The sequence below is a fragment of the Vespa crabro genome, chromosome 3 (assembly GCF_910589235.1).
Source record: "Vespa crabro chromosome 3, iyVesCrab1.2, whole genome shotgun sequence".
NCBI classification, from domain to species: Eukaryota; Metazoa; Arthropoda; class Insecta; order Hymenoptera; family Vespidae; genus Vespa; species Vespa crabro.
In genome coordinates, this window is record NC_060957.1 from 8,721,482 (window position 1) to 8,734,008 (window position 12,527).

The window sequence follows — 12,527 nt, forward strand, 5'->3', positions numbered from 1 at the left end:
TTATTACGTTTTGTTCCGAAGAAAATATGATATATTAGCGATATATTGCGACATGTGAAATCTATTGTCTGACAGCCTATTGACTATTACTACTATTGATAAAAGAGAATATTCAAGGCGATGCTTCGCAAATGCATTTATCGATACATTCGCGATCACTACTAACCTGGATCAATTTATCCCTGCAATAAATAGACAATGAATTATCGACTGATACGAAATAATCTGCGTAGTTGTTTATTCAGTTTTATACCCAATAAATTCTCGAACAAATGTATGCGCATAATGCACGAGAAAGGACGCAGAAATTGAAACGTCAACAGATAAAATACGATGTACGATGTACAATCGCGCGTGCGCGCGAAGACTGTTTCGTTTATTGCTAATATAAATACCTTTCTTTTACAAAGTCGAATTTGCGCAGTAGTGTCTCGCATAACACGCGTAAAAAATATCGGCCAACCGAGACCAGCGACGGAATATTGCTAAAACGATACTAACGAGTCCGGATCGACGACGAGTCATGAGCAAATGGAAGGGAATGAACAACAAAAATTGGACTCTTCCTCATCGTTACTCAATCATAACGATTAACATTTCGCTCACGACTATCACTTTTTCCTTCCTAATCAATAAAGTACTGCGTTCCTTGTACACTATACCCTAAATACGTGTACAGGAACGTCTAACTTCGGTTACATTAAAGTAGATGTATTGCCGAATAACCTCGTACTAATTTGTACAATACGAGAACTTAGAAATTTGGCAAGAATTCTATCCCTGTAACCAATCGAATAATCGATGTTTTAACTCCAGGATCTGTCATGCTTAATAGCCACATTGAACGAAGATTACACAACAATCTCACTAATAATTAGGAGGATAATCTTCGTGCAGGTGTTTGTTCACGTTGTTTCTGTTGTTGTTGTTGTTGTTGCTGTGTATAAAATCCGAAAGGACGCGGATCATCGGATGTAGATGAAAAACACGCCGTTGTACTTGGTGCTGACATTGATGTTGGCGAATGTACAGATGAACCAACGACTCTTTGCAATGATTTATGTTGAGTTACACTCGAGATTGTTTGATGAGATCGTAGGGGAACGGGGAGAGGACGTTGCACTTTTTTTCCATGATGATGCCCACTCGGGATACGATAACCTTGATGTCCCGGACCACTTGGTCTCAATCTAGGTCGACCTGGACCACGACGAATTGCTGCGGTTCCGCCTCTACCTGGTAATGGACCCAAAGAACCGACTGGTCCTAAGGGCCCTACAGTGCTAGGACCATCACCGTCAGTCGATCCTGTACATCCTTGCGATCCTATAACAATAACCGATTCGCAAATATTTATGATGTATCACGAGGTACTTCATGTTTTAATAATATCAACCAAAAATATTGATCACTTGGTAAAAGATAAGTAAATAGGTTTATGTAAATCTGTTAAACACTATCGAGATTGTATTATGATAATTTTGAAGATTGCAACGTCAGTTTTCTGGACAGTAGCCCCTTTAAAATATCAGTCTACAGATCAATTTATTCATCGAAAAGAAATATTGTAGAACCATTCGGTTCGTGCCAAGGCATCTTTTCTCAGCATTCGTAAGGTCCGGAGAGACAAGATATAGTCTGGAATAAAAAGAAAAGATTGAGAAATATAGCGAAGATAGAGGAAGGCGGGTGGAGCGACAGGGTCGAAGGTCAGTAGCCGCACGAGGACATAGAAGGAACGTGTCTCGGCTGCCTTCTCCTCCCCTACTTTCCTTTCTATATAGTCCTTTCTTCCTTATTCCCATCCAAATCCTTACGCATTCCATGGCACGTCCCAATCCCATTCAAATTGTTCTCCTCGACTGGAGGACTCTAAAGTGGACACTCGACGATGGGAAAGAGAGGAAAAATACGAATTCGTGAATTTTCGATGAAAGCACGGATCGATGTTACTCCTTGTTCCGATTACATTAAATCGATTTAATAGAACGATTTATTAGTTGAGAAAAAAAAAGAGAAAAAGGATGAAAGAAAATAAGCGATATTTGTTTTGCCAACGTTTGTAATTGTGAAAAATTAACAACGAAGTAGCTACTATCGGATTAGACAAAGAGAATGAGAAAAAAGGTGGGAAAGGAGCTTGTGATCAATGATTGAACGCAGTTAAGATTCCACGAGATAATAGTGGAAGGATAGGATAAGGAAGGGTTGAGTCAGCCGGACCGGCGGCATTCCGCGAATCCTCGCGTTCCATTCGCTTTCAGCTATGTCGAATCCACCGGCAGCTTCTTTGTGTCCTTCGTTCTCTATCTCGCTACGCGAGAATTTCGCCCACACGTACTTATATCGAACTCTCCTGGTCTTCGCGTACCGATACAAAGAGAGATAAATAAAATAAGAAAAAACAAAAAAAGAAGAAGAAAAAAGTCCAAGCACGTCTAATAAAATTTAGCGACTAATTAGTTACTTACCAGATTAGTTCTTCTCTTTATCATCTTGTATTATTTAATTTTTGTGAGAGTTATTTTTATTTCGTGTCAAACCTAATTCATTCTAATATCTCTTTCTTCGAACATTCATACTTACATATATATGTTTACTTTATTGCCCGGTATAGAAAAATAATAAAATCGAAGTGTACGATGATACGATGCGGTACGATATGGCACGGTACGGTACGATACGGTATGGTACGAGTTGGCGACAAAACGCGACGGAATAATTCGCAAATCCAATAACTTTTTCACATTTATTTGCATCACGACAATACATTTCAATATGAAGGGTTACGTAAATAAAGCGGTCACGATAAGGACGTTGTTCGTGATAGGTATTTGAACTATGAACGTGTCTCAATCGTTGATTCGGCTTCTTTTAAAACTTGTATCTCTTCCAGTATATAAATTAATATTAAAATATTTATTTCATAATAGTTTAATGGCGATCAATCAAAAGTAATTTAAATGACTGATCAAATTTAAAAACGGATTTTAAAAAGCTTAACATAATCAGATAAATAAAAGAAAACATTGATGAAGATAGAGAGAAATACAGAGAAAGAGAATTACAGAAAGAGAATTAGAAAGAGAGAGAGAGAGAGAGAGAGAGAGAGAGAGAGAGAGAGAGAGAGAGAGAGAGAGAGAGAGAGAGAGAGAGAGAGAGAGAGAGAAATTGGGAAAGATGTAAGCAAGTTCCGAAAACCTAAGAAGAGCATCGATCACAGCTGTCGCCTTCGCTCCGCACCTGCTATTGTCCGTTCGCCTTCCAGTCAACGACAAGTGAGAAACCGACCCCTTTCCTTTTCGTGTATGTAGCACGAGCATACGCGCAGCATACCGAATCAACTTCGGTCCACGTGTCGTTACGTGAGATCATTTACCCGTCTTGTTCCTCCTTCGAGTCAGCCGCTCATAACACGATGCACCGAGAACAAAGTCTGCTGACAAATAAGATTGCGTTGATCTCGAGTGCATCAACATGTGCTACGACATCATCATCATTCGATTCCTCTCGCAAAATGCATTGATTTTTTTCCATTAGGAAACTTCTCATAATTTTTATTTTTTATTTTCTTTTTTTATTCCTTTAAAGCTTCTCTTTGATTTATTTATTTATTTTTTTTTTTATTTATTTAATCCTTATTATTATTCACTTGTTACTTTACTTTTTAAATTTGATTTTCAAGAGTTTATTTACTCTTCTTTACTGTAAAAATATGGATCAAGCGAACTATTTAAATGGAACAAGAAAAATACGATTGTAGGGATGAGTCATGACACTTTCTCCATAGGGGTAAGAGGAAAATGGACCGACTTTGAGGGGGTACTTTCGGATTTTGCCCTATCGCTAAACTCTAAACGTTCCCCTCGGCACTTGTGCGCACATGTGCTCGCGAGGGAATTTCGTTGATCCACACTTCTATCGAAGGGATAAACGCGAATAAGGGCCCATGGGCGTATTTCGTTTGTGCACTGCAAAATCCCACGAGAACCTGACCAAGTGTGGAAATAAGGAACAAGAGAAAGAGAGATGAGAAAGAGAAAGAGAAAGAGAAAGAGAAAGAAAGAGAGAGAGAGAAAGAAAGAGAGAGAGAGAGAGAGAGAGAGAGAGAAAGAAAGAAAGAGAGAAAGAGAGAGAGAGAGAGAGAGAGAGAGAGAGAGAGAGAAAAGGGGACTTAAGCAAAGGGACTGATAGAGTATAGAAGAGTCAGCCAGGGATTAACCCTACATTAAAACGAGGGTGCGTCACGAAAAGCCATTTTCACGAAACTATGATTTTATCAAGTATGTTAAATTATGTAAATTTATATGATTATAATTATGAGTTCGTTCGTTCGTTCCTTCCTAAATTTTCATTTCATAATCCAAAGGATATATTAATAATTAATGAGAAATTTTTTAAACGATTAATTAATTTCTCTTTTAATACGAATAAAATCTTACCATGTTGCAAAGATTGATCACCCTGAGAAGACACACTGCTAGTTGTCGTTGAAGATGATTGAGATGTAGTGCCTGTACCTTTCGACGAAGAATGAAACAGGAAAATGCCTCTACCTTTTCCACCGACTGGTCCACCTCTTCGAGAACCCCGTGGCCTTCCTCTTTTACTAGTACCACGAACACTTGGTCGCATTCGTCCGCTAATATTTCCACTCATTACAAAATTGTGACCAAGATGTCCAGATTTTGTCGATTCTCCAAACTGATTAACACAAGATTGTCTAGAATCAGCATTTGATCCTATCACAGGACCGTCCACGTCGACGACTAATCCTTCATTGCTCGTTTCGTCCTATCATTAAAAATGAATTTCTTATATAATGAGAAATAAGTATTCATTGTGAAACTGGTTTCATTATACAAACCTCTGACTTGATTGGACTAGCAGGAACGCTATGTTCTTCAGGAATGTCGACTTGTTGATGATTGTTCTGATGATGCGTTTGTATCGAATTTATCACTTGTTTATTGTCATTTGAATTAACTTGAGAATTATCAGTGACTTTATCGCCATTGGTATCCATCAAACATAATCTCTTCGAATCATCATGCGAAATCAGTGACTTTGAAGAAAAGATCATTAGAATAAGGACGTAGTAAAGATAGCACATAATTGCATGTAGAAAGAAAAAAGGAAGGAAAAGATATACGTACAAGCGATAAAAGAGAAAGAAAATATAATGGAAAGAAGTGCGGGTGATAATAATGTAAGGGTGTCTGTCTCACCTTGACCGGAAACGTGGTTAACTTCCTCTTCCTGTCCCTCTCCTTGTGGTGCAGGCTCGACTCAAGGCGAGCCTCGTCCACGTGCGGCTTTCTCTCCTCGCTCCGTTGGCTATCTAAAATATATGGATACAAATTTATAGATAGATATGTACCACATTCCGTTACTCCTCTTATTATTATTCGTTAGTAAGGCATTAGCATAACCTAATGAGCATAATACTATTGTGCATAACCTTCCACCCAATTTATTCGTTTATCATTTTTCGTTCAACGATCCACGATGTATAACGTAAGATATATTTCTATTGTGTGTGTGTGTGTGTGTGTATATATTTATATATTTATATAATGATAAACCAAAAGACACAATAATAAAGAGTGATAAAGAATATTCTTTTAACTTATAATTATACTTACATTTCGCCTCAATCTCTTCATCATCCAGCAAAAGTGAAACTACCTCCTTTGGCTTGAGAGTATCCGGCTTGAAGTTCCCTCCGCTTATTACCATACGTTGTATCTGTAAGAAAATGTATGTTAGAAAAACATATATATATATATATATATATATATATATATATATATATATATCTACATACACACAAATAGCAGAATGTAGATCGATTAATTTGTTGAACAAACCTCGCTTTTTTCACGTGCCCTTTGTAATATCCTTTCCTCGATAGTTCCTTTACAAATTAATCGATAAACAGTAACTTGTTTAGTTTGTCCTAATCTATGGGCACGATCCATTGCTTGTTGATCCACTGTTGGATTCCAGTCACTATCGTAAAATATTACCTATAACATTATTTTATGTATTAAATTAAAAAAACGTATAAAAGTGAAAGAAATTAACAAAAAAAAGTTATTACGTACTGTATCGGCAGCAGTTAAATTAATCCCAAGACCACCAGCTCTAGTGCTCAAGAGAAAAACAAATATGTCTGCTCTGAAAAAGTAAACATAAGATACTGCTTTTGCTTTAAACTAAAAATGTTTGTAATTAATGTAAACTCCATTTCTGTTTACCTCTTTTGAAAATCCGCAACCATATCACGACGATCCGAAATTTTTGAAGAACCATCCAATCGCATGAACGTATGCTTTCTATGATACATGTACTCCTACAAAATTAGATTCATGAGTTTATTATTAATTAAATTAATTAAAAAAAAAAAGAGAAAAAGAAAAATTGAACTTTCATATTACCTCTAGTAGATCAATCATTTTTGTCATTTGTGAATATATAAGAACGCGATGACCTTGTTCTTTTAAACGTCGAAGAAGGCTATCAAGAACAGAAAGTTTTCCTGCATCCGTTACTAAGGTTTGTTTGTCTAAAATATATTATACACAATGTGAGAATGTTTATATTAAAGTTTATATAAATAATTTACTATTACTTACATATAAATGAATATCTTTAATATATATACATGCCTGGCACAATAATATTAGACCATCCATTTATTGGATTACATGCAGATAATCCACCAAGTGGCTCATACGAGAATGTAGATGTTCTATGTCTTACACGCATATTTGAATTATCTTGTGATTCAGAAAGAGAAATTGCTCTTTCGTAACCAAACCAAAGTAAAGTCTGGCCAAATGGTCCACCGCAATCTTCGTGCCTTTTCCATGCACATGCAGCAGAACTATTGCTAACGTATAACTTACGAGGATTTGCTTGAACCTATAATTACAAAATAAAAAGGGAATAAGATATTTCGTAATCAATACAGATTGATTCTTACATGTCAATATAAATATATATCTAACCTTGGGATAATTGTCACAAACGAAAGCAGGGATAGTTGTTTGCTGACAAAATCTAAAAATTAAAGGACGTGGGAGATGAGGATGTTCAGGTAACAATGTTAATTTCGTTTCTTCTCCCTGTTCTGTCTTTGTCGAAGATACTCCCTTCTATGATCAAAAAACAATGATGGAATTACTATACACATTTTTTATTTTAACCATCATTAAATTATCAATATTTAAATATACTTGCTTTTAATATTTGAATAGCAGTTTTTTTACTACTACGCAATATTCTGTGAGCTACTGTTTCTGGCATTGAATGGATAGTATGTGTAGTATGTGTATATAAACCTTCTCCTTCAAGTATTTTCTCCGTAAAAATTATATCACTGATCGTTTGCGATGATGTTTCAATTTTTCTAGGTAACAACAACATTTGATCTTTAGGTGTTGCTGGTCTATCATCTACATACCAATCATCCCAATAACGTATCATTCTCATCTTTCTTTCCATAATCGTTGTAAGACATAATCTGTTTATAAATATTTTGTAATAAAGTAATCAATATATTTTTTACTATCTATTACTTATTTACAACAATATTCATTAATTTAACTAAAAAATTACATACCTAAATAAAATACCAGTTATAAATATTTTATTTAATTCCATTGGAGATATATCAATAAATCTGCTGAATGAAAAAATATTTCCATGTAAATTGTTTTGACTTTCGTCATGAAGTGCTTTGTGAATATATTCGGTAGCAAATATAAACAGTTTATTGTACAATAAATGATCTTTGGATGGTAAAGCAAGGTGCAAAAGTCCTTCTGTATATAATAACGCTGGCATTTCAAAAGATTGTGTACACATAAAAAACGGAGATTTAGCATCTCTACGCTCAAAAAGTTCGGGGTGATTACAGACCTATGAAACATATTTTAATAGGATTTTATTTTAAATTTTATAATATATACTTAATCCTTTTGTATACGTACCTTACGGAACTGCATGACTAGATTCATTAAATTGGAAGTAAAATTTTTGTCGTTCGGAGTTGTATCACCACCGCCAACTGTGTAATGAAGTAAATCCTCAATACGAATTTTTTTCTTCAATGCTATAAAAAGCAAAAATAATATATCACTATAAAGTGGATTTACATAAAATAATATAACAAATTAATTATAATATAAAAAAATTAACACACCTGAATAAAGTAATTTCTGACGTGTTGTAAGCGGGCAATATACCATTACTTCAATTTTATCAGACAACTCATTTTCAACATCCTTTTTAATTCTTCGTAACATAAATGGCTTTAAGATCATGTGTAATCTCGATAAATGCTCTGATCAATAGAAATGTAGAAGAAAATTTATTAGATCATGTGACATCAAATAGAAATTTTAATCTTTAGAAGTAATTATAAGACGAAGTAACGACTTACTTTCATCAATTCCAGTTTTATTTTCAGCATGGCTTTCAATGTCCTTAGAGAACCATTCGTTAAATTCGTCATGGGAATCAAATAAAGTCGGCATTATAAAATGTAGTAAAGCCCATAATTCAGCCATACTATTTTGTATAGGTGTACCACTTAATAGTAATCTATTACGACAACTAAATCCAAGCAATAACTTCCATCTCATACTGTAAAGAAAATACGTACAATGTATAATAAATTACAAAGTTTTTCCATTATTCATATACTTTTTTAAATCTCTCTAATTCAGTATAACATACCTGCTAGTGCTTTTTATTGCTTGTGCTTCGTCTAAAATCATATACTGCCACTTTATTCTATTAAAATATTTATAGTCAGTAATAACTAATTGATAACTTGTTATTACTACATGAAATGATGCTTCTTTTGTATGTAAATCTTTAGTATCCCAGAACTGTCTTAAAATTTTTCGTTCTTGTGGATTTCCCCAATATGGTACAACTTTAAAAACTGGTACAAATCTTGCCATCTCCTGTTGCCAATTATGCAAAGTAGAAGCTGGTGAAATAATCAAAAATGGACCCCATACAGCTGTAAATTGTTATTTTCAATTTATTTACATATCAGAAAAAAATAAAACTCTTAATTTTTATTTTAAATATGCTCACAATATCTCTCAGCAACGTGACACAAAAAAGCTATAGATTGAACAGTTTTTCCTAATCCCATTTCATCAGCTAAAATTCCACTGATGCCCTACAAAAAGAAATTTCCTAATTATTTAATTACAAATTTTGAAGATATACATGTATTAAAAATTTTTTAAATATTTTAGCAATTTGTATATTCTAACTTAACGTGAAACAGACCTGATCATATAAATTGGCCAACCAATTCATTCCTTTCAATTGATAGCCCTTAAGATTTCCTTTAAAAATAGTAGGTTGAGGATGTTCTAAATTTTCGGGTGTATCACTAAGACGTAATTCTTGGGATGCAGCTGCTGTATCAAATTGTTTTGTTCTTGCTTTTTCATTATCAAATGCCTCAGTAGCATTTTTCTTTGCTTTCTGTTTCATAGCTTCACTATATTTTTTAATTCAAAGAAAATTAATAGATCAAATATTTCTATTTTAAAGTAATTATTAAATGATGTACCTATCGTAGTCATCTATTCCAATAAGTCTAGGATTTTTCTCTTCATCTAATTGATTTAAAATTCTGAGTTGTTCTTCTGGAGAAGCTTTGCCTAATTTCCGAGACATAAAGTGGGCATACAATTCAGTTTGAGTAATAAGAAAATTTAATTTCCTTTGTTGGCGCTTAGCCTGTCGTGAAATAAATATTATGAATCATTTCATATTATAAAGATAGATTAATCAATAATATTTTTACATCACCTCTATAAGTTCAACATCCATTTTACGTTGTTCTTCGGCTTCTTTTTCTAATCTTCTCCTTGTTTCTCGCTCAACACGATCATATCTTTTCCAATAAGATTGCATTTCCCTTGTCAATCTTTTTGCTCTCCAAATAGTTTCTTTCATATTTTTTTGTGACTGTAAAATGATTTTATATATGATAACAATATGAAAATAACAATGTATAATAATAAGATAAATTATATTTTACCTGCATTGCTTTTTGTCTCCAATATTTCATACAATGTTGAGCTACTTTTTTACAACTTATTAACATTTCCTTATGATTATTAGTTTTTGCTCTTTGCACTTTTCCAAGTTCCTTTTTAGACATCATAACCCATATTTTTCTTCTTCTAATTGCCATTACCTCAGGACTTTTATTATTATGTTTTTTGCGACCTCGTGGACGAGGCTGATGTCGCATTATTGCTTCCAATTCAGCTTCATCTAATTCTTCCTCTTTAGGTATCGTACGATCCCATTCTTCATCCAAATAATCACCTTCCTAAATAATTTATTGATTATTATACGATAGATAGTTTAATAAATATTAGAGCAATAAATATCAGGTTATGCATACATGATAATCTTCAGATGGTCTATGGCGAGGAATTTTTTCTTTCTTAATTTTCATGACTTTTTTCTCTGGTTTCTTATCTTTCTTTTTTTTATTGCCAACTATTAATTTTTGATGTTCTAAAAATCTATCGTAACTGGATAATAAACCGGCACTATAATATTGATACTGTATATTCTGAAAGAAAAAGAATCACTTTACTATTATCATTCAATATACATATTATTACATTACTTATTTCAAATCTTACTTCAGGTTTTTGATAAAAACGTCCTTGATATTTTTTACGCAAAATATGAAATTTAAGCATTTCTTGAAAATCTTCTTCCGTAATAGGACCATCTGTATCAGAACCAGACGCTGAACTTTCAGAATCACTCAACAATATGTCTTGCAGCCACCTTCTTTCTTCACCCACGCTTGACATATTATACAATCTTAATTTATTGATTCTTTCTTCTAGAAACAGTTTTTAAGCTCAATGTCAAATATTTAAACAGTAAATGAATATAATATTAATTTTTTTAATTTAATATTATATTAATACCTTCTTTCCGTGTCAGTACATCATCAAGATAAGCATCAGATCCGTCAGAGGAATCAGAAGACATGGACTTGTCATCTTCGCTATAATAAAATAGAAGAATAATGAATATAATGTTCTTATATTAAATGCTAATTAAAAAAATAAAATAATACCTAGCATGCTCTTGAAATAGATCATCAATCTGTCTTAAGAATGGTTGAATATTCAAGCTACGTTCTAATCTTTGCAAATGCAATGGAGCAGCCATTTCAGCTTCTAGCCTCATTGTACTCGTTCTATCTGTCATTACCAATCCGTATAAAATCCAACGTTCTATGATAATAATACACATGTTAGAATTGACAAAATAATAATATTTCATAAATTTCTTTTATAAGAATATACAACTATATATGAATATATTTAAAAATAAAATTACTTTATTGAATAAATGTATGGAATATCATTAACCGTCTATATAACTCTAATTCTATTTCTGCATTTCTTGAAGAGCAAGATAAAAAAACAGGTAGCAAGATAATGCAAATATTTTATCTAATTTATATGCATATATATATTTCTGTACAAACCCTATACAAATCTCTGTGGTTATTTTGCATTTCAGTGTATATAATATAAGTACTATTGATGATTCTGCATCATAGCATTTTCGGTAGCCATAAAAAATATTTAGGTAACTTGTAGATTCATGTAGCAAAATAAGATTTCTTTTTCCGTTTTGCTTTAGGAGAAACAACTATGCGTTTACCCCTTACTGTATTGCCACAACGTTACACGTATTTTTGTAATTTCCTGTAATGGACAGAACATATTAAAGGCGTATTATTTACGCACAGAGATCGTGTGTCGCTAATTTCATTATATAAGGCGAATGACATGACGAATTGCATAGATACGGTTATAATTTTGCGAAATATTCGATAGTTTTGGATCACCTTCTGTTTGGTTAGAAGAGCTTCGTTTATTTCACACGTGATATAGAATCAACAGCAAGGTAATGATTCCCCTTCTTCACATTAAAATTGGATATGTCGGTTGAAGGGAAATGCATAATAGAAAGAAGCCTAGAGAACGCAGACATTTGCCGTGCCATAAAACCAGGGCAGGGATAGGGCATATTGTTAGCCACCATTTTTGTTTTCAGTAGATGGCGCTAATTTAATCGACATGTCGGTGATTCTTGACCATGGACAAGCTGTAATAAAGATTTGGTAAAAACGAGAGAGAGAAGGTTTTAACGAAGTTACATTTTTTATCATTTGTCATACACTTTCATATAAAAGTCGATAATCGTATATAAAATCGACAATATATGATGTTTCTTCATTAGATATACTATAACTTCACAAAGAATCGATCTTTCCAGAAACCCGGTATACCTTACCGACCTCTATAGCCATCTTTTTTATATACGATCGTCAAAACTACTTTATCGTATTTCAATATCATTTTTTTATCAATGTTACAAGCTTTATTGATTTTGAATAATAATATAATTGAAATATATTGGAAATATCTTTTTAATATCGTCTT

At 33.2% G+C, this 12,527-nt stretch overlaps 1 protein-coding gene across 5 annotated transcripts; it reads right to left on the reverse strand.

Moving 5' to 3' along the window:
- Positions 1-221: 221 nt before the first annotated feature.
- Positions 222-12,407, reverse strand: LOC124422543 (chromatin-remodeling ATPase INO80). 5 transcript variants are annotated; one of them, XM_046959105.1, is made up of 29 exons: positions 12,263-12,407; positions 11,930-12,189; positions 11,564-11,786; positions 11,147-11,306; positions 10,995-11,074; positions 10,698-10,903; positions 10,451-10,624; positions 10,079-10,375; positions 9,847-10,005; positions 9,605-9,774; positions 9,316-9,532; positions 9,115-9,202; positions 8,746-9,037; positions 8,450-8,652; positions 8,210-8,350; positions 7,998-8,119; positions 7,628-7,926; positions 7,246-7,528; positions 7,014-7,160; positions 6,672-6,927; positions 6,441-6,568; positions 6,261-6,355; positions 6,108-6,180; positions 5,871-6,029; positions 5,646-5,748; positions 5,229-5,341; positions 4,868-5,065; positions 4,443-4,794; positions 222-1,326 (listed from the first exon to the last, which is right to left on the reverse strand). In XM_046959105.1, exons 4-29 carry the CDS (start codon positions 11,278-11,280, stop codon positions 875-877), a joined length of 4,941 nt encoding a protein of 1,646 aa, XP_046815061.1. In that variant the 5' UTR covers positions 11,281-11,306; positions 11,564-11,786; positions 11,930-12,189; positions 12,263-12,407; the 3' UTR covers positions 222-874. The 5 variants fall into 5 exon arrangements, with proteins under 5 accessions (XP_046815061.1, XP_046815059.1, XP_046815060.1 ...); XM_046959103.1 differs by having other exon boundaries at positions 10,698-10,906; XM_046959107.1 differs by lacking the exon at positions 222-1,326 and adding an exon at positions 2,736-3,436 and having other exon boundaries at positions 10,698-10,906.
- Positions 12,408-12,527: the final 120 nt, after the last annotated feature.